An 18,726-nucleotide genomic window follows, 5' to 3' on the forward strand; every position below is an offset into this window, starting at 1 on the left:
ATGAAATGTTTTCCAGTAAAGTATCTGAGATTGTGGTAGTCTCCCTAATGCTCAGAACCGAACTGAAAGATGGGAAAGAGCGCTGTGCAAATTTCAGATTTTGTGGCCACTTTGCACCGTTACCTAAATGGAAGCCAATTTCTGCCAAATACACTTTTAAAAAAGAATGGCTTTGTTGGCATCTATGATTCCATGAAAAACCTTTAACATCCATGGAACCTTTCCATTCCACAAAAGGTCATTTATGGTGGAAAAGGGTTCCTCAGATTATGAAAAGGTTCTTCACATGTTTTTGTTTGGAATATTACTTGAAAACTCACTGAAAGGTTCTTTGGGGAACCAAAAATTGTTCTTCTATGGAATTAATGTGAAAACCTACTTTGGGAGCCTTTATTTTAAAGAGAAAAATCATGCTTAAATCATAATTATAACCAGTCCTAATTATGAGGGAAAAGTCAATGAAAAGTCTAAATTACAACATAAAGAGTGTGGTACTTAGTTACTTAACTAATTTCTTGTCATAATATTCAATGTTGTACATACATTTGTTCTTCATTGTACAGAATGAAAGTTTCTCATTTGATATTTATCGATAAGAACGTGTTGTAATGGGCGTTACAGTGTGTACCAAAAGGAACATTTCTAGTCAGTGTTTAATAAATGTCAGATTATTAAATTAGTCCAGGGGTTTGCATCATATCTGCCAATGTGTGGTGTTTTAGTTGAAGTGTGCATCTCATCTCTGTCATTATATCCTATTTGGAACATAATTTGTCTTAATGAATATATTCTCCTAGCACAAATAGGAACTAGCAAAAAGGAGTTTAAGTCAGTGGCACTTCTGCATATTCACCATTTTTGGCACATTGTTAGCTGGCTCCTTATGTTGAGTTTACCTTTGCGTCCAGGTCATGTTGTAGCCTACATTTCATGTCATATTTTAAGCACAAGAGAGGCTACATATTGTATATATAGACCTGATTTATGGCTGTAACAATTAAGGTCATTAAAACTTTACCATAAATGCAATCTCTCCGGTGAAACCGCATGCGGTCACAACCCCAAAGGTTGAGAACCTGAAATTGGTTGGAAATGAACTTTTATGCCTCATTTCAGGTTTAAAAATGAATCAAACTTACTTGTCTGTGTTTATTTTCCCTACAGGTGTCACAAGGTGAAAGCAGCATAGTGTGAGCGGGAGCCCTGAGAAGGGTCAGAGGTTGCGCTCATAGTTTGTGGCCATGGCGACGCAGGGGCTGGCGGTCCGGCTCTTGGTGCTGCTGGCTGTGTTAGCGGTGGCTCATGCTTCCGTCTTCTTGTCCAATCAAAAACAGAAACCGCGGTTCCAGCGAGACCGGCGCAACATCCGCCCCAACATCATCCTCATCCTCACCGATGACCAGGACATTGAATTGGGTGAGTGGTAAAAGTATATTCAGATCACTTATGGCAAGCCTCCACAAGTTTTTTATTTATTCATTTTTATTGAGCTTCCTAACATTCCTGTAACCATGATTAGACACTTTATATGGCAACCGCAATACGGTAAAAGACACCAATTTTCAAGATTAATTTTTTAAATAAATATTGTATTAAACTATTCCTCGACCATACTGTTACATTTTAACTTTGCAATGTAGCTTAATTAATTAATATACAGGGGAATTTAATTGACATTTTCAATTGTGTATATCAGCTTTTTAATGAATAATTTCAATATGCACTTCTGTTAAAAAAGTTTGTTCAGTAAGATTCTTGGAAAAATAGATTTCAATAAATTGTTCAAAAGTCACATTATAATGTTACTAATAAATGCTTTCAAATAAATGTTCATGTTTTGACATTCTTATTCATAAGAAATTAGCAGCAAAACACTTGGGGTTACTTGACTGTAACCCTGTTCCCTGATAAAGCGGAACGAGATGCTGCATAAGCTTATGCAAATGGGAATGTCTTTGACATAACCAGCTGTGAAAATAGTGTGAAAACACGTCAATGAAATTGACCCGGAGGTATTTATAGCCTCGGCCGGTGACGTCATAGGCGCACCTGCTGCACGAGGCTATAAATAGATGAGCTTCAGCTGGAGCAAACCAGATCTTCTTTGTTTGAAGACCAGTCCTGAAGCATCATCAGCACGGCCTAGCAATGCAGCATCTCGTTCCGCTTTATCAGGGAACAGGGTTACAGTCAAGTAACCCCAAGTGTTCCCTTTCAAAAGCTACACTCAATGCTGCATAAGCTTATGCAAATGGGAACGAGAATACCCACGCCGCCGTGCTTGATGGTGCCTGGACCCCTTACGGTTGTGTAGGTGTGCACAAGAACGCAAGAAGCCTCAGGCATTAGCCTGTGATGTCGACTCAAGGACATGAGAGCCCAGAGTGGCATGAGCATCCAAGCTATAAAGTCTTAAGAATGTGTGCGGAGAGGACCAACCTGCCGCATCACAAACACTTTGTAAGGGAGCACCCCTTGCTAACGCAGTAGAAGAGGCGACTCCCCTGGTGGAGTGAGCCCTTAATCCTATAGGCGAAGCTTGACCGCGCACCTCATAGGCAAGAGCAGTAGCATCCCTGACCCAATGTAACATTGTTTGATGGTGGCAGAACCTCTGTTACGGCCCCCATGGCAAACAAACAGTTGCTCTGACTTACGCCACTGGCTAGTGCGGTGGACGTAGGCCTGAAGAGCATGGACTGGACACAGTCTATGAAGTTTCTCCTGATCCAGCGTTGTGAACGGCAAAGGGCAGAAGGTTTCAAGAGTGACAGGATGTACAGTCGACAAAGGAACCTTAGGCAGGTAGTCAGGGTGGGGATGCAAAATCACTTTCACCAAACCTGGGGCAAAGTCTAAGCAGGATGGCGATATTGACAGAGCCTGCATGTCCCCAATTCTTTTCAGAGAAGTTATAGCCATAAGAAAAACTATCTTTAGAGTCAGAAGTTCGTCATACGCTGATTCTAGAGGTTCAAAGGGGGTCTCAACCAGACCCTCGAGGGCTAAAACTAAGTCCCATGAAGGGATCTTGGCTCTTAATGGAGGCCACAACTGCCTGGCACAACAAAGTGAGCAGGCAGAAGATGCCTCCCAAGCGGCACCCCATCCACCAGGGCGTGGCAAGCCAAAAGAGCGGCCACATAAACCCTGAGAGTGGAGGGGCAAAATAATGTTTCAAAGGGGATCTCAACCAGACCCTCGAAGACTAAAGCTAAGTCCCATGAAGGGATCTTGGTTCTAACAGGTGGCCTCAACCGCCTACCCCACGAATGAAGCGAGCGAGTAGAGGATGTCTCCCGAGCGGCACCCCATCCACCAAGGCGTGGCAAGCCGAAAGAGCGGCCACATGAACCCTGAGAGTGGAGGGGCAGGTGCCTGATGACAACTTTTCTTGCAGAAAATCCAGAACTGAAGTTACCTGGCAGTTGACTGAATCTACATTGTGTCGTACACCACCTTTCAAAGACACCCCATTTATTAGCATAAACTTCCGAGTGGAGGAAGCTCTAGCACTTAGGATGGTCTCAATAACTGCAGGCGAAAGCCCCGTGTCCCTCAGTTGGTGCCCTTCAGGGGCCAAACATGAAGGTTCCACAGGTCGGGCCTGGAATGGAATATCGTGCCCTCTGCCTGAGACAGAAGGTCCCTCCTCGCCGGAATCGCCCAAGGCGAGCCGTTGAGGAGAGACACTATCTCCGAGAACCAAACCCTGTTCGACCAACGCAGCGCTATCGATAAGAAGCAAGACCCTTGTTGGCGAACCCCGGCTAGAACTCCCAAGGAGCAGAGCGACTGGAAGGAGGGCATACAGACACATTTTGGGCCATGTATGAACCATCACATCCAGACCCAGCGGGGCTGGGTGACAGAGAGAAGCAGGGACATTGCGCTGTCTGAGAAGAGGCGAAGAGGTCCACTCCCTGTGGTCAGCTCTGTAAAATCTGATCCAGATCTGCTTGACTACTTCTGGGTGGAGTTTCCACCCCCCCATCTGTAACTCTGTCTGGACAGTAAATCTGCTCCCACATTCAACCGCCCTTGAATGTACACTGCTCGAGTGACAGGAACTTGTTCTGAGCCCAGAGAAAAATCTGTCTCGCTATTCTGATAGCGTGAGCACAGACCCCCCTGGTGATTATATACAAGATATTTAGCTGTACTGTCCACCCGCACTAGGACATGACAGCCCCTCAATTGGGGGAGAAAGTATTTCAGGGCCAGAAATACAGCCGTCAACTCGAGGCAGTTGATGTGCCAACTGAGTTGATGACCCTCCCATTCCCGTTGGGCTGGACGACCACTTAAGGCCGCACCCCAGCCCGTCAGGGAAGCGTCCGTCGTTAGCAACTTGCGACGACAAGGTACGCCTAGAGTGGGACCCAAGGCAAAAACCGGGGTCTGAACCACATAGTTAGTGTACGAAGCCACATGGCGCGCCACTTTATTTGCCTGAGGATTGGCCCTAAGTCCTCTGGCTTTGAGCCACAACTGAAACGGTCTTATGTGCAACAACCCCAAAGGGAAACCCGTGGATGCTGATGCCATTAGACCTAACACTCTGGTGCTGATGATCAGTAAGATCTTGGTCTAGCCTGACTTTGCTCAGGGAATACTGAATGGTCTTGATTCAAGCGGGAAACCATTGTGCCCACCTTGTGACCAAAAACCGAACAAACCCTAGATAAGTCGTTCTCTGGGCAGGAGAAAGAACACTTTTCTTGGTGTTGAGTCTCAACCCTAGAGAAACTAGATGAGCCAACACACTGTGTTGAAGCACCATATCATGTGATTGTGCTAATTTTAGCAATCGCCTTTGTAATTCAAAATTTGAATGCCCCGGAATCCCAATGGAGCCGGTAATACATCCATACATTTTGTTTATGTGCGGTTACAAGGCTAGCCAAATGGAAGACCCGAAATTGGTAAGCTTTTGCCCCCAAGAGCGAACCTCAGGAACTTCCTGTGTTGTGGCAGACTTTATATGCGAAAACATGCGTCCTTCGGATCAATCGTGCCGAATCCAATCACAATGTTGAATATGCGACACGACCGCCTTCACTGTAACATCTTGACCTTGAGTACTTTAACTGCTTCACGGTTTAAGACTCGAAGATCTGAGATTAGACACCCCCCCACCCTACTGGGGACCAGGAAGTAACTGCTGTCACTTGTGACAGTACGAACGCCAACTCCGCCTTCACAGAAGTGGAGACCAAGCCGTTCAAACAAGGAGGATTACAAATAAATTAGTTTACTAATTTTTACTGTGTTTAACACCCATGCAGAAACGCCTGGCAGAAGTTCACACGCTGCCTGAGACTCTGAGAGTGACAATTTTAACACTTCCTGTTGAGGGGATGTTAGACGTTCTATGTCCTGGATGATAGCAGGATTTAAACACTGAACGTCTAACATTTCACTGGAAACCACTGCCCCCCCGCATCACCAGAGGCGGCGGGGATGGAGTAGTTTTGAGGATAACGGGGTGGGGCGAGCAAATGTTTGACACGCCCTGTCCCGTGGGGGCAGACTGGGCACCAGACCACCGGACTTCTTATATTGATGACAGTCCCGAGGTCTGCCCTGGGAGGTTGTTGAGGATGACGAGCCGGTCTCCAGTCGTTACGAGGGAGAGCGCGACTCGCCACACTCTGCTTATTACCCCCCTAAATCTTGAAGGACTGAAGAGAGGTTGTGTGGCTGATAGCCCCTCCCCTTGAGTGCATTGAGGAAGAAACTGAGTGAACACTTCATGTTTCTTCCACTCCTTTAAATCTGGCCACTACAGAGTTAACTGAGTCACCAAATGAACCACTCAAATCCTTCAGAAGGTCAGCCTGATATGCCTGCAAGACAGCCATAGTGTGCAGCGCAGCACCAGCCTGTCCCTTTATATTTATTATTCTTATATAAATCATATACAATATATATTCCATATAAAATAATATATTATATATATATATATTCCATATAAAATAATATACAATATATAATTCATATATATAAGCTTTTCCCATGACAGCCGACGTTTATTTTCTACATGGCTTCGTGGGGAGGTATGTCTCTTTAATGAAAATGCAGACCCAGGCGAGAGATAGCTCGTGAGCGTCTCCCACCTGGGGTATTCTCACATATCCACGCGATTTCGCACCCATGATAGTCGAAAATGTTGACGTCAAGGGTACAAAAACACGTGAAGTAAATGTTTTTTCTAGACAGAAACCTCAAGCTCACTGCGTTCGGGGATCTCTCATTCACGGTACCAGACAAACTGCCCTGGCCACCGCGCGAACAACCACCTCGACAAATTCCTCGTATGGATTCACTATCATGTGAGGAACGATCGCAGGCGGCTGCTCGAGGTCCGCGGACCCAGAGATTCATCATCATTCCCCGCGCGAGCCGAAGAAACGCTGGAGCGCGCTTCGGGATCACGCGGGGAAACATGCATTTGTTGAGCGAGCAAGCGAAAGGGACGGACCCGTCTCTTGCTCGTCAACAAACCCATTCGAGAGCTCCGAAAACTGGTGCGGACTGAAAGTAGCCCAGACGAGCATAAAGCATTCTAACTGCAAAGGCTTGCAATGCTCGCACTCGTCTGACTCAATGCAGCGACCGCATGCTCTTCCCCAAACACACACAGCAATAAACGTGTGCATCCAGTTCTGTTATTTGAAAGAGAACATGGATATACAGCGTTTTACTCTGCTGACTCGTTTCCAACTGATCAGATTTAACTAGAACTCTTTCCACTTATGTTTCTTTGTAACAGAGATGAGAAAGAGAGAGAAATCTGCACACTGCCATGTTGAAAACTAACTCCTAACAAAGATCTCGAGTTGAGTCTTGAAAGAGAGAGAGAATTTTTTTTTTCAGAGACTTTGTAACACACCATAACACAGAGTTGGTCTGAAAACAAAAAGACCTGGTTTGCTCCAGCTGAAGCTCATCTATTTATAGCCTCGTGCAGCAGGTGCGCCTATGACGTCACCGGCCGAGGCTATAAATACCTCCGGGTCAATTTCATTGACGTGTTTTCACACTATTTTCACAGCTGGTTATGTCAAAGACATTCCCATTTGCATAAGCTTATGCAGCATTGAGTGTAGCTTTTGAAAGGGAACATCATATCTGAATGATTTCTGAGGGGTCATGTGACACTGAAGACTGGAGTAATGTTGCTGAAAATACAGCTTTGCACCACAGAAATAAATTACATTTTTAAAATATTTTACAATAGAAAACAGTTATTTTAAATTGAATGTATTTTCATCAAATTAATAGCCTTTGTGAACATAAGAGACTTCTTTCAAAAATCAACTTTTCAATCGTTGTGTACATATTTCTACTCCTTTAGGGGTTTTTTTTCAATGCATGCTAACCAGTGTAACCTGATCTAACTGCTTGTAAAAAAAAAAAAAAAAAAAAAAAACAGTCACATATTTGTGCTACAAAAACTGTGCAGTTCTTTAAGATCTCTAATGGTTTTGACAAATGAGATCTCTCAGTCCAAACAGGTTTCAGGAATGAGATGGAACTAATGCTGAACGAGCATTTGGGTCTGTTGAATGTGTTTGTGTCTGTGAGAGCTCATTTATTGAGCCTATTTATTTTTACAAGCAGCTCTCTATGTGGTCAAAAGGAGATATCTGGCTTTGTCAAAGCGGAAGACAGTGATTCAATTAGGAAGGAAAGTCCCCATTCCTTTCAGCAGAGGCCAGTGTCAAGTTCATATGCACACCACACGCACACATGTTGGGTTTCCATGTTTCATGGGGACTTACCATAGACATAATGATTTTTATGCTTTACAAACTGTATCTTCTCCCCCCTTACACTTAACCCTACCCCTAAACCTACCCATCACAGAAAATGTTCTGCATTTTTACATTTTCAAAGAATATCACTTAGAATGACTTATAAGCTATTTTCTTAATGTCCCCTAAAGGACAAGGTTTTCGGATATTTCCATCTTTGTGGAAATACAATCTGTATTGTATAAAGTACTATATAAATAAAGGTGACTTGACCAGACAATACCTGAACCAAACACACACTTGTGTAATCTATATGTGGCAGAGATGACTCTCTATGTTTCGTCACGTCTCCTCTGTGTGAACTCTGATTTGTGTTGTCCATCCATACTGACCTTTGCATGTAAAGGTCATAGAGGATTTTTGCCGCTTGTATGTGCTGACCTTTCTGCATGAATCTGTAGAGGTGTGGAGATCCTGTCTGAAAAGGCCAAACTGAACTAGACTTCCTGTCTCCGAATATATCAATTGAGCCAATCAAGGTGTAGGTTGTGTGGATTTACTTAGCTATAGTTTGTTCCCAGATGTTATTTATACATGTTGTCAATTTTAAAACTTATCCATTAATAAAAATGATTTCTTGTTTTGGAAAGAAGTCTCTTATCGGTTATACTCATCAGTTTATTTGATGAAGAATACCGTAAAAACAGTAATATGTAATATAACATTTGAGAAGGTCAAATAAATGCTGAGCAGGAGCAAAAACAAAGGGGTTTTGAAAAGTATATTCTGTAATTGAAACTTTTAACAAATAGTGTGTGACTTGTGAATGTAAAGCTTGTATCATATATCTCTAAACACACATTCACGCACACACACACCACTGGTGTCATGTGAATTCCCATGTTGCAAACAATCAATACATTTCCTCTTAAAGGCTGGAATGTCACAAACAGAGAATTAATGAAAGAACTGATATCTTTATCCTGTCACTGTCTGGTGCTTTGTAGAGGAAGAGAAAGAGAAGTCGTCGGTTCTCTTTGAAGTAGGGCAGTTAGTAGAGCAGACTTTATGTCACCTTTAGTATGATAGATCCTCTCTCACTCTCTCTCTCTCTCTCTCTCTCTCTCTCTCATCAAGGCTCCTTGCAAGTCATGAATAAGACCCGGCGGATCATGGAACAAGGTGGAACGCACTTCTCCAACGCGTTCGTCACCACGCCCATGTGCTGTCCGTCACGTTCCTCCATGCTGACGGGGAAGTACGCCCACAACCACAACACCTACACCAACAACGAGAACTGCTCTTCGCCCTCCTGGCAGGCCCAACATGAGCCGCGCACTTTTGGAGTTTACCTCAACAACACTGGCTACAGGACAGGTGGAGACCATACAAAAACACACACACACAATGAAAATAATTACTTGGTTGAATTGCCATGATATAATGATATAAGTCAAATACAGTAGTGTGGAGTGCAGTATAGAGTAATATATATGGTACGGTAATATAGAAAAAGCATACAATATAGAAAATAGGGCCCCACTTTATATTAGGTGGCCTTAACTACTATGTACTTACATTAAAAAATAAGTACAATGTACTAACTGTGTTCATATTGTATTGCAAAACACCTTTGCTGATATTGAGGTGGGATACAGGTAAAGTTATGGACAGGTGTGTTGGTAAGGGTAAGTTTAGGTGTAAGGGAAGTGTCAACAGTGTAATTACATAAAATAAATACAGATATGTTAGTATATAGTAGTTAAGGACACCTAATATAAAGTGGGTCCGAAAATAGCATTTCAATAGAGTTTGGTATGAATGTAGAGGTCATATGAAGCAGAGTAGCATACAGTAGAGTAGTGTTTGAATGTTATTTTCACATGAAAAAGTATAGCATTGATTTCAGCACAGTGTAGACTAAAAGAGTAGAGTAGAATGAAGTGGAATAGGATAGCCTAGAGATGAGTAGAATAATGTAGATTAACGTAGAGTAGGATAGGCTGAAGTAGAGTAGAAAAGAGTTAGTTAGACTAGACTAAAGTGGAGTAGACTGAACATCTTAAGATAACCCTTTCATATTTTTATACCTTTTGATGAATTCCATCCGAAAACCTCTGAAATATACCCCAAAGCATTATGGTGCATAAACTCTTCTTAACAATAACGACCTGACATGAATTTAATATATTGAGCTCTCATTCATTTGTGAGCTGTTTCATCAGTCAGAGCTGTGTCTGTTGGGGTTCTTTCACACACTCTTACCAGAGATTCGGTGTGACAGGCCCCCGGGTCACACACACACACTCTCACAGACTCTTGCACGAACATTGACATAATCTGTCTCTAACAGATGATTTTCATTAAACAATTCCTTTGGGCTGTAATAGATGGTTTTGTGTGTGCGTGCGTGCGTGTGTGTGTGTGTGTGTGAGATGTTATCTGTTTGTGACTTAGACATTATCCACAACTACTATGTGCATGTAAACATAGCATGAACAGCTGTGAATGTTATGCCTGTACACACACACACACACACACACACACACACACACCTGGCAGCGAGTCAAGCTTTTAGTGGTAACAGTGATCCATTAGAGCACACTTCCTCTAGGAGAGAGACCGGCTCTGACCAACATCCCCTCTAATGTAACATTTCCAGCACAAATATTCATCCATCTTCACAAAGCTCCCTGTCGTCTATTTATCTACCTGCCTGCATTCTGTCTATATGCCTATTGTGTCTTAAATGTGCAATTTATTTTTAGTATTAAAAGTTTATTCTATTCGGCTATATTCTACTCTGTTCCCATCTCTTCTCAGCCATACTATACTCCATTCTGTTCTTATACCACACACTATTCTACTCTACTCTGTTCTACTCTTCTAACCTCTTCTTTACTGTGCTTTGCTCTACTTTACTTTGTTTTACTATACTTTACTCAACTCTATTTTGCTCTACACTCTTCAGTTCCATCCTGTTCTACAATACCTCATTCTGCTCTACCACATACTTCTACTCTACTGAACTTTACCATATGCTATTCTACTCAAATTTTACTCTGTTCTATTCTTCTTTACTCAATCATAATCTGTTATACTCTACTTATTTCTACTCTACTGTGCTCTGTTCTGCTCTACTCAACTGTACTATATGCTTTTCTACTCTTCTGATATACTTTCCCAAGCTATTTTAGTCTTTTCTGTTCTACACTACTCAACTCTGTTCTATTCTACTCTGCCGTGTTTCATACCAAACTCTCCCTTTAAGACATTTCACTCAAAATGTTATTTGAAACGTCTCTCAGGCATGCAAGTGCAGCTCCTGTCTCTTTGAATAAGGAAACATCAAATTCTCCAAAACTGTTTGTCAAACTTATGATTACATTTCATATTCGAAATCACCAATGAAATATTTTTTTTCTAAACGCTCGAATCATGACAAAAAAAATGCATTTTTCAGCCTGGACGAAGCTAATGCACATGCGTAGCCCTAAGCCCGTCTCAGAACGTTTGACTGTTTCTATAGAGACAGAGCGTATTTAGGCCACGCCCACACCCGGGGGTAGGGAACAATCCAACGCTCTCCATTGACTTTGCATTGCGTGAGGCGGCCTCCTTGTCATTTCGGACTTATAACAAAAAACAGAACAATGTCTAAAAGCTGATATGTGACAAGGTGTACAGCAAACAAGCTAAAAAATACAGAACTCAGTTTTTATAAGCTGTCGACCCAAAAAAACAAGCGTTTAAGGAGACAAAAGTGGAGACTTTTGGGATCCTGACACTCAGTATGCCTCAGTATGCCTGTGTGTGCAGTAAACATTCAGTCACTGTTAAGTCAAATATCCAAATGTCAGTTTTATATATTATATTTCCTGTCGCTGATTACGTTCCCCTCCAGTGGGCGTAGTTCTCAGTGTAATATAGCATGTCGCGCTCTGTCTCAATTGCCTGTATCCACTTTTTTGTCCTTAAACTCTCGTTTTACTCTATTCTGTTCTGCTTTACTCTATTCAATTAAATTAATCTACTCCATTCTTTTCTACTATACTCACCTCTACTTAACTCTACTTATACTCTACTGTGCTCTACTCAACTGACTCAGCTGTACTATATGCTTTTCTACTCTTCTGTTTTACTATAACATAATTATTCTGTTTTACTCTACTCAACTTTATTCTGCTTTTCTATATTTACTCTGCTGTGCCATATTCCGCTCTCTTCTGTTTTACTCTATTCTACTCTAGTGTACTCAGCACTGTTCTATTATGTCTTTCTTTTCTATTCTCTGTTCTAACCTACTCTTCTCTGTAAACTGTGCTCTTTTCTGTTCTGCTCTACTTTATTTTCTCCGACTGTACTCTACTCTTCTCTCTGAAACACTGAAATGATAACTATGCTGTCTTGTGTTTGTGTTTTCCCAGCATTCTTTGGGAAGTATCTGAACGAGTATAACGGTACGTACATTCCTCCGGGCTGGAGGGAGTGGGTCGCCATGGTGAAGAATTCCCGTTTCTACAACTACACCCTGTGCAGGAATGGCGTCCGAGAGAAACACGGATGTGAATACTCAAAGGTCTGTGTGCAAGGTGTTCAGCGATGTGGAACCCTGTCTTTTCTTATTGCATCTCCCTTATTCATTTATTTATTTCCATGTCTTCGTCCATTCTTGACCAGTTTGATTGATAGTCTTGTTAGTCTGATTTATAACAAAGTCAGACCTTTCCCTGTCTGTCTCATGGGTTCTCCCTCAGAGGTCAGTCTCTTTTGTCTCGCTTTTGCTTCATGTAAGCTCCTTTTTGTTGTTTTTACCATTCATTGCAGTGGCTGACATTCAAGCCCTCTGGCAACAGAAAAGTTTGCCAATGAGTGGGGTATATGTGTATGTATGTTAAGCGAATGATTAACTGATACTAAAATATTTTAAATCGGTAGATTAATGATCAGATCTCTGTATCTCCTGTAGGACTACCTGACAGACCTCATAACCAATGACAGCATCAGTTACTTCCGCATGTCAAAGAAGATCTATCCACACAGACCCATCCTGATGGTGATCAGTCACGCCGCCCCTCATGGCCCTGAGGACTCAGCTCCTCAGTACACCACTGCCTTCCCCAATGCATCACAGCACATGTGAGTCCAAACCTCTATTGCAGGGGTGTCCAAACCTGCTTCTGGAGGGCTTCAGAGTTTAGCTCCGACTTTCCTCAACACACCTGCCAGCAAGTAAGAGCTTGTTTAGCTGGTTCGGGTTTGTTTAATTGAGGTTAGAGCTAAACTTTGCAGGACAGCGGCCCCCCAGGAGTGGGATTTGATGCCCTTGCTCTATTGCCTAACATTTATTTTAAAAAGGTGGATCTGATTTTAGAATGTCTTATTATTGGTATTTGCTTGGTCTCCATTTGCTTAAATGGCAGCAGTAAAGCTGCATGCACTCCACCACTAAATCCTGATGATCATGATGTTCTCCAGAATGATTTGGGATTATCCAAAGACCATCTTGAACTTCAGTAGAAGAACATCTGACTGGCTGTGCAAAGAGTCACATGATCTATGTCACAGACTTTTGACTTTTTTAATTATTAACCTAGACACAAATGTAGAAATGTTTCTTTGCTTTACATTTTTTCAAAATCATAAAATGTTCATTTTCAGGATAGGTAGTAAAAAAAAAAACATTTTTCATTGAGGTCTCGGACTTTGGGACAAAGACATGTAAAGGGACAGTGGTAGAGGAGATGAACAAGAAGAGAGCAGAGAACCAGCTGAAAACATAATAGAAATCTAATCCCACATTTCTCTTATTTCTGTCAATCAAGTGCTACTGAATAGAGTTGTTATAATGGAAACAGTCCTCTTTGGTTCACTGTAATGTAGCCACAGACACACACACACACTTGTTTTTGTCTCTCTCTCTGCTGTCTCTCCTGCTCTCTTGCTAATTCCCCACCAGCTGCTATCAGACAATTTTTCAATGTCTCTTTCTCTCCCTTCATTCATCTCATCTCTCCACTTCTGTCCCTTCAGCAGATAAATCCTCCTGTCTCTGTCTATGCTTTTCCCGAGGTCTGTAATCCCCCTGCCAGAGAGACACTGCCATTCTTCACACACTCACACACATGCTGAGTACATACATGATAATGAAAAGAATATTTGTGTACACTCACATAGTCTCGGTTAAATCCTGTCTACACGTGATGTTGTTTTTAGGTAGCTGAATTTGCTAAACCTCTATAACCCCACTCTCACTCTGTGTGTACACCAAGTAATCTCAAAATCTCATTTTATAGTTCTCAATGTTTTACCCGGTAATCTTATAAATTCAGCCTCTGCACAAAATAAATCTCTGGTCAGGGGCTCGATTCATGAAAAATCTTCTTAAGATAAGAAAAAATGTTCTTAAGTGAATGCGTCCAGTGTAATTTCTGTGCCACAAAAATAATGATGAATTTGCCGTACACTCCTCCTCTCTGTCATTGGTGGGATAAAAACGATAGCTCCTCCCCAACCTCATGCGATTGGTTGTGACTTTTCTGGGTAATAAACATACAAATGGCTTGCGTTAGCAATGGAAAAAATACACACTTCTCCTTTAACGTGCCTTTTTGCATTTCTGTAGCAGTAACAAACTGAATCCCTCATGGGCAAAAAGTTACCTTGAAATTTCAGTGCCTATAAACCAGAGGTTATTATTTATATAGTTCACTATAAAATGTTAACAGTTAGCTAAACTAGGTGAACAGAAAGAGAAAACTGAGCATAGAAGAAGACATTTTATGCTAATGTCTGCTATAGCTCAACTCTAAGAATGCAACACATACTTGCATTGCATTATAAATTGCACACTGACACATTCCATACACATAAAACAAGCTTAAAGGTTTACGTTTATACAGTTACACAATATATTGCATGCCCTAGACACCCAGCAGCACATACATACAGATACAGATACATTATCTAGTTAACACACCACAAATGAGCAAACAAAAAAGCCTGTAGTGTACTAATTTCTCTCTCTCTCTGTGTGTCTCTCTCTCTGATTCGATTTGCTTTCAGGACATTGTGTCTCTAAGCACAAAACCACACAAACATGAGCTCCCATTTCTCTCGCATTCAAGCTAAAAAAAGACAGAGAGAGAGAGAGCAAAGAGATACTGTCAATGAATATTACAGTCTTTCCTGAAATATTAAGGCGACAGGAATGAAATCAGGCTTTAAAGGGGCAGAATGTTCACAAACATGCATATTCACTTTTTCATACAGCCTGATGAGGGAGAAAACCAAAACAGATTAATAAATATCTATTTTTTCATTAGTGTTTGGGAAGCTCTTCAAATAGACTAATGTGTGTATGTGTGTGTGTGATAAAATCTTGAGGGCTGTTATATTTTAACAGGCGTTTGATTCACCACTGGAGTAGATAAAAACCAAAGAAGCAAACCTGCCCACTTTATGACTCAGTCTATCCATCATCCTTTCAAAGTGACTGCTTAAGGCAGCGTGTCTGGAATTTGATGAGTTTTTTTATTTTTCTGATGTCATCTCACTTTCACCAATAAAAACAAACAGCCTTGCCTCCCGTTTTGCCTGTCCAGTCTCTTTGGCACACAAACTCTTCATAAAAGCATGTTTTATGATTCACATCCACCTCTTTTACATCGCCACCTGTCTGATTGTACCTATATTGCGATGAATTATGTCACTTTTTTCACCCCATAGCCATAAAAATGTCCGCGCTCCACACACACATTCATATGCATGTATCATTCGCCTGCTGTCAGGGGAGAATGCCCCAGAATTCCTCTATCCTCTTTTAATTTTCCATGAAGACAGCCCTCATTCTCTCCATTCAGTCCGCTCCAAACCACCCGCCACCGTCCACAATGGCCTCTCGCTAGTCCTGTACTTCTCTGCTCCTTGCCCTTGTACAGTGCTGTATGTGATTAACCCCTCGTTGCCCCTTGGACTGGCACAAGGCCACTGGAGAGATATTGTCCAAATCCTTACAGATAGTCCGAGAGGGTGTATTATTCGGTGGGAAAATCCCCCTGTTCTCATCGCCGCGTGAGCCTGCTCCACCTGTTTCATCTCCAACATGGAGGGAATAATGAAAATATGATCGGAAAAGAACAAGAGAGGGAGAGAAAGAGCGTTTTGAGAGGATTAAAAGGATTATATGTCGACCAATAAAGAAGATAAAACCAGAGAGAGAGAGAATATGCCGTTTACCGTCTACATAGGCAGCTGCCTTATGAGGCAGAAGTGTAACAGTGATGGAATCTCATGTGACTTATTTGGAGCACTCTATATAGGCAGCAACTCACACACACAAGTAGCATTACTCACTTCAAACACACCAGCGACTCAATTTACAATTCAACTTGAGTTTGACATTAGCATGTTGCTAAGCTAATTCCTCGATAGTCTAATAAACATAAATACAGACAAAAAGTGTTTATTTGTATTTATACAAATAAAAAAGTTAAAGGAAACAGCTATGATTTTGACCGTAGCCCGTGTATTTATAAACCACTTTCTCACAACATGTCCCACAATAGCTGCGTTTCCACTGTCAGGGGTAAAAGCGGGCGGGCTAGTGCGTGCCAAGGGCAGTCGCGTTTCCACTGTCACTTACAAGGCTTGATCGTCGGGGCTTCCTCGGGGCCAACGGCCAGGGTTTTTTGGCCCACCGAATACCTTGGTCCAAAGCAGGCCACCTCAGGCTTGAAGAATGGTTACGAACAAAGGCCGAGTTTATCCGAGTCTCTGGAGATGGCAGCGGCGTGGATGATTTCATATACCACCTTACATCAGCATTAAAGACTTTTCAAATAATTTTAGCTCAAATCTCACTTTCAGACAGCAGCGAGTGTTTGAAATGACTTCTGTTTTTGATCCAATGTGGATTCTGATCACCGTATAAGGTAGAAATATTTATATGCGATGCAAAAGACTATGCCACTAACCATTACTATAGTAAACATGGTAAATACGACCACTTGAAGAAATCAGACAAATCATATAGGCTATCACAATCGTTTATTTATTTTAACTGTCAGGACGTCTCGTCTCTTTATACCGGACTGTCTCATATTTAGCTCTGCATATGTCATAAAATAAAGCAACTCCAGTTTTTCAGGAGCTTCCTCTGCTTCTCTGATAAATATAGCCTAACTGTATTGGGACTGTCACTTGAGAGAGTGCTGAAGCTCCTCAGGTCGTATTTTTTATAGAAAATGTGTAGAAATTATAATTCTACTGCGGCTAATGATTATGTATTAGGTCAATATGTGGTATTTTTTTGGCTTTTCATATGCATTCGACTATTTGAGAGTCTACACTAGGAAATCAATTCGGTTTAATGCACTTTCAACTACCTCTAAAAGTGGTTTTAGACCCTGTTCACACTTGTGTCTTCAACTTGTGATCGGATCGTCAAAAACGCATCTTAAAACTAGGTGTAAACAATGCCAGAGCGATACTGAATGAAGCATCATGTTCATGAACTGGGAGGTGATAAAATGGAGGAAAAACTATATATCGATACAACATGCAGAAGGGGCAATGAGCGAATTAGTGAACATATCTTTATGAATATTGATTGAAATCTCTGAATTAAAATCCCCAACACTACTCCATCAGTAGGGAAATATTCATTAAAATGACATGTTTTGTTACCTTAAAAAGTGTTTAGGTAGAAAGCACATTTAGAGCTATTGTACAGACAAATAAGTGTCAAAAGAACAGCAGTACACATCTTTTCCTTTCAGGTCCCAATACGGACACAGAAATAGACAGATACACCAACGAGAGAGAGTTACATCCCCTGCGTCCCTTGTTGTCACTAAGTTGTTTTCATTTTAAATATACGACACCCACAAAACAAGGCCAGGCAGCAAGCAGATCAGCACGATGATGCTCACATTGATTTGTCTGTACAAGGGCTTTAAGTAATGGCTGTAAACAATGGAGCTGGGGGCTTTTAATCACAACTGTAAAGGCGTCAAGTGTAAGTGCTGTTTGTTTCTAATAGGCCACTCATGCCTGTCACAAGAGCCAGGAGGAGGAGCTACTAACACTTCTGGCTCTTTTTATCCCTCAATAATGGTTGAACAACCATTGCATTTACAGAATGTCAGTCTGTCAGTCAGAGCCCAAGAAACCATGAGACTGTAAAATTGCAATGTGTCATTTTCGAGGAGACAGGAGAGAGCGCGCACAGTCAGTTGCTGTCACTTGTAATTCTGACCATGCAAACAAACACACACACACACACACACTTCAGACGCACCTTCACACATTCAGAGAGACACATCCCAGCTGTCAAAATCTGTCTGCGTCCTTTCCTCCAACATCAGCAGAACAAAGTCGACAAACAGTGTCTGGAGCAGCTCTGAAAACTCTCGATTTCTCTCAGTCATGCTCCAGCAGGTCCACTGACTGCGACTCTTTTCTTCTCCATTCAGAACGCCCAGTTATAACCACGCCCCTAATCTAGACAAACACTGGATTATGCGTTACACCGGCCCCATGAAGCCCATTCACATGGAGTTCACCAACATGCTGCAGCGCAAGAGACTGCAAACGCTGCTGTCCGTGGATGATAGTGTGGAGAAGGTACATCATATAGATTATAATATAATAGTTGTGAACCATACTTACCCCTAAAATAAATGAGCATTTTTTTGAATGGAAAACAAAATATATATTTTATTTATTTATTTATTTACTGCATGAATTATTTTCCTAATTGAGGACAGCTCCATATTTCCACAGAAGGAGATTTTTCAGTTTTCACTCACTTAAATTGTATATTTATGGGATCAGATTGCATTTCTATGGTAGTTCTTTAAATAACATGGTACTGAATAATTCTAATATTCTAAAATGATTCTAATCTTAAGTTTCCATTGTATGTTAAGGTACTTGAAAGATGTTCAAAACAAACATTTTAGTG

General features: G+C 41.6%; 1 protein-coding gene across 10 annotated transcripts in view; it reads left to right on the forward strand.

Annotated features, from left to right (window-relative positions):
- The window catches only part of sulf2b (sulfatase 2b), a 189,180-nt gene that overhangs the window by 147,190 nt on the left and 23,264 nt on the right, over positions 1-18,726 (forward strand). For all 10 annotated transcript variants that reach the window (XM_079803668.1, XM_079803664.1, XM_079803661.1 and 7 more), the window contains 5 exons: positions 1,165-1,416; positions 8,898-9,137; positions 12,188-12,339; positions 12,730-12,899; positions 18,236-18,386. In XM_079803668.1, the coding sequence (XP_079659794.1) occupies positions 1,242-1,416; positions 8,898-9,137; positions 12,188-12,339; positions 12,730-12,899; positions 18,236-18,386 (888 nt within the window). In that variant the 5' untranslated portion in view covers positions 1,165-1,241. The remainder of the gene's footprint in view (positions 1-1,164; positions 1,417-8,897; positions 9,138-12,187; positions 12,340-12,729; positions 12,900-18,235; positions 18,387-18,726) is intronic.

This window comes from Gobio gobio, assembly GCF_949357685.1.
Source record: "Gobio gobio genome assembly, chromosome: 21".
Taxonomy (NCBI): domain Eukaryota; kingdom Metazoa; phylum Chordata; class Actinopteri; order Cypriniformes; family Gobionidae; genus Gobio; species Gobio gobio.